A 3,151-nucleotide genomic window follows, 5' to 3' on the forward strand; every position below is an offset into this window, starting at 1 on the left:
TTAGGATTACTATTATTATTATTACTATTATCATCTAACGCGGGTCACACACAAATGTGGACCAATTTAACGATAAAAAAAATTGAACGTTAAAATGACGAGCAGATGGTGGCAAAATAATGCCGTAATATTAAAAAAACAGCTGAGTAGAAAAAAAAAAGAAACTAAGACAATTAACTTTTAAATTTGTGTTGCAGGCTAAAATAAATATATTTGCGTTTATAATCAAATATAGATTTAGTTTGAAATGAAAGAAACAACGTAACTGTTGGATCTGATTGACAAAATATTTGTGTCGGTAGAATGTTCACTGAAATAGCCAATTAAATCTTGTTAACTTGTTTAAAACATCAAACATGATTTTTTTTGTCCCTGAGAGATTTATACATTTTTATTTAAACAGTTTACAGATTATATATATGTGTGTGTATGTGTGTGTGTGTGTGTGCTTTTTATATGTTGAGGCGCTGTTGAAATCTACTGTACATTTTCTGTTTGGTTTTGGGGTTTTTTTGAGCAGATTTACAGCCCTCACGAAAATTTTCACCTCAAATCTTAGTCAAAATGAAATAGTTTAAAAAAATATATAACTTTGCCACTCTGTGATCAAATGAAAGAAATCAGAAGCGCAGTTTCTGATGGCTGCACTTTACCTGTTGCCATTTCAGTTTCCCGGCTGGAGCAGAGACTTCATTAGGAAAGAAAATGTTTCATGTTTTTTGTTGTTGTTGTTGTTTTGTAACAGCTCTGCATGCTGGAAACAGACGGAGCTGTTCAGTGAAACAGGCCCATCACTCGCAGCGGCTCGGCCTCTCTGCACACAGCTCGCCGGTCATGCAGCACTACGGGGTGAACGGCTACTCTCTCCACGCCATGAACTCACTGAGCGCCATGTACAACCTCCACCAGCAGGCGGCGCAGCAGGCACAGCACGCGCCTGACTACAGGCCCTCGGTGCACGCGCTCACTCTGGCAGAAAGACTTGCTGGTAAGAATCAGTTGCTCATTTTCAGTCCAACTCCAACTTCCACGCTTCCAGCATCTCGCTCACAACAGCTGCTTTTTAAAACTTTGAATGCTCGCTCGTGCATCGTGTCTTTGTCTTGGTCCTCAAATTAAACATGTTTCTTGTTTCTCAACGGTTGCACATTTCAAGACATTATCCTTGAGGCCCGGTATGGCTCCCAGCACCGAAAACAGCGGCGCAGTCGGACAGCCTTCACCGCTCAGCAGCTGGAGGCTCTGGAGAAAACCTTCCAGAAGACCCACTACCCTGATGTGGTGATGCGCGAACGCCTGGCCATGTGCACCAACCTGCCTGAGGCCCGCGTGCAGGTAAAAATAGCTCCTGCCTGTTACACTCTAAATCGGTCATCTTAAAGGCTAAAAATGTGCTAAAGTGATATAAATGTGCTGTGGCTTGAAGTCGTCTCATCTGTCGATCCCTCTGCCAGGTCTGGTTCAAGAACCGACGGGCCAAGTTTCGTAAGAAGCAGCGCAGCCTCCAGAAGGAGCAGCTCCAGAAACAGAAGGAAGCATCTGGATCTGCAGAGGGCTCCACAGACGACTCCAAACCTGACCTCACCACCACCACCACCACCACCACCACCACGACAGTGGGTCCCGATGCCCGCACTCCTCCTCCTCCCTCCTCGTCTTCCTCCTGTCACTCAGAGTCAGAGCGGCTGGCTGCAGCACGGCCCCAGCCAGGCGAGATGAGCGTGGAAGTAAACGTCACCTCCCCAGAGCTGTCGGACAGCGAGTCAGCAGCAGAGGATAATGCTGACAGAGAGGAGGATGAAATGAGAGGGGAGTCGAGGGTGAAACTCAGGGAGGAGGCGCAGGAGGAGGGGGCAGCACAGGCGGGGAGCAGCTCTCCATCTTGCAAACGACTCAGCCCCACTTCAGGTAAAAATGTTAGCACACTCGGTTCAGATTGAAATGATAAAAACTACATCCCCGTGAGACAGATCCATGTGTCAAATCATACTAATGTCCACCTCCTCTCTTCCTGTGTGTCAGACTCTCCGTTGAGCTCCCCTGCCTTGCCGACTTCCAGCACCATAACCAGCGGTTTGGCGCAGAGCAACTCCTACGCCTCGTCCCCCCTCAGCCTCTTCCGGCTGCAGGAGCAGTTTCGGCAGCACATGGCAGCCACCAACAACATGGTGCACTATCCATCCTTCGACATGAGCACGCCGTCCTCCCTGCCCTACCTGGGCATGAATGTCAATATGCCTTCCCCGCTGGGCTCGCTGCCTTGCCAGTCCTACTACCAGACCCTGTCGCAGGCCCAGCAGGTGTGGAACAGCCCGCTGCTGCAGGCAGCACCAGGCAGCCTTCCGGGAAGCCTAAACAGCAAGACCACCAGCATCGAAAACCTCCGTATGAGGGCCAAGCAGCATGCGGCCTCTCTGGGTTTAGACACGCTCCCCAACTGAGACTCCAGGCCGCTCAGCCCTACGTGTCTGGCTTCCAATCAAGAAGCCGTAGTGACTCCCCCACCAGCTTCCTCGTGACCTCTCACAACAACTTTGTGTATCCATGCAGAATTCAGACACAACTCAAAAAACAAAAGCTTTCAGAAATATCTAAATATTTTCGCTGCTCAAAAGACTGCCGTGATGACTTCTAAAGTCGGGACTTCAATATCTGTCCACATTTTGCTCATATATAATTCCACTGACCCACTGGAAATGTTTTTTTTTCAATTTTGTAGATTTCAAATATACCCAATTTAAAGACCAGAGCAGTTCTAAGCAGTATAGGATTTATTAGCTTACTTGAAGTGAAAATAAATGAATAGATAAATGAATGACCGACTGTGACTCTACCTCAGTAAGGATTGTTAAAACCCACAGTCCCCGTTGCCTCTTTGTCATTATGGGCTTGCACCTTGCTGATTGGAGCACAAAAAACACAGAGAACACCTCTGCTTGTTTGACTTAACCGGAACAAGATTATGACTCAATAGGTGAACAGACCTGGACTGCAGATGTGACTAAACAGTACTGTTCACCTCTGGATGCTGCTTGTATTTCACTCCCCCTGGTCAACATCTTCAGGCTGACTCCCTCAAACATAGATATTAGATACTGACACATCCTATAGTCCTGCCAGAACCTCTGACCGTGAACTATGCATGCATGTG

The 3,151-nt window shown here is 47.2% G+C and overlaps 1 protein-coding gene across 1 annotated transcript; it reads left to right on the forward strand.

Moving 5' to 3' along the window:
• Nucleotides 1–834: 834 nt before the first annotated feature.
• On the forward strand, nucleotides 835–3,151 carry LOC142399795 (diencephalon/mesencephalon homeobox protein 1-B-like). The gene is made up of 4 exons (XM_075484336.1): nucleotides 835–988; nucleotides 1,157–1,335; nucleotides 1,455–1,908; nucleotides 2,023–3,151. Exons 1-4 carry the CDS (start codon nucleotides 835–837, stop codon nucleotides 2,439–2,441), a joined length of 1,206 nt encoding a protein of 401 aa, XP_075340451.1. The 3' UTR covers nucleotides 2,442–3,151.

Source organism: Odontesthes bonariensis, chromosome 15 (assembly GCF_027942865.1).
Source record: "Odontesthes bonariensis isolate fOdoBon6 chromosome 15, fOdoBon6.hap1, whole genome shotgun sequence".
Classification (NCBI taxonomy): domain Eukaryota; kingdom Metazoa; phylum Chordata; class Actinopteri; order Atheriniformes; family Atherinopsidae; genus Odontesthes; species Odontesthes bonariensis.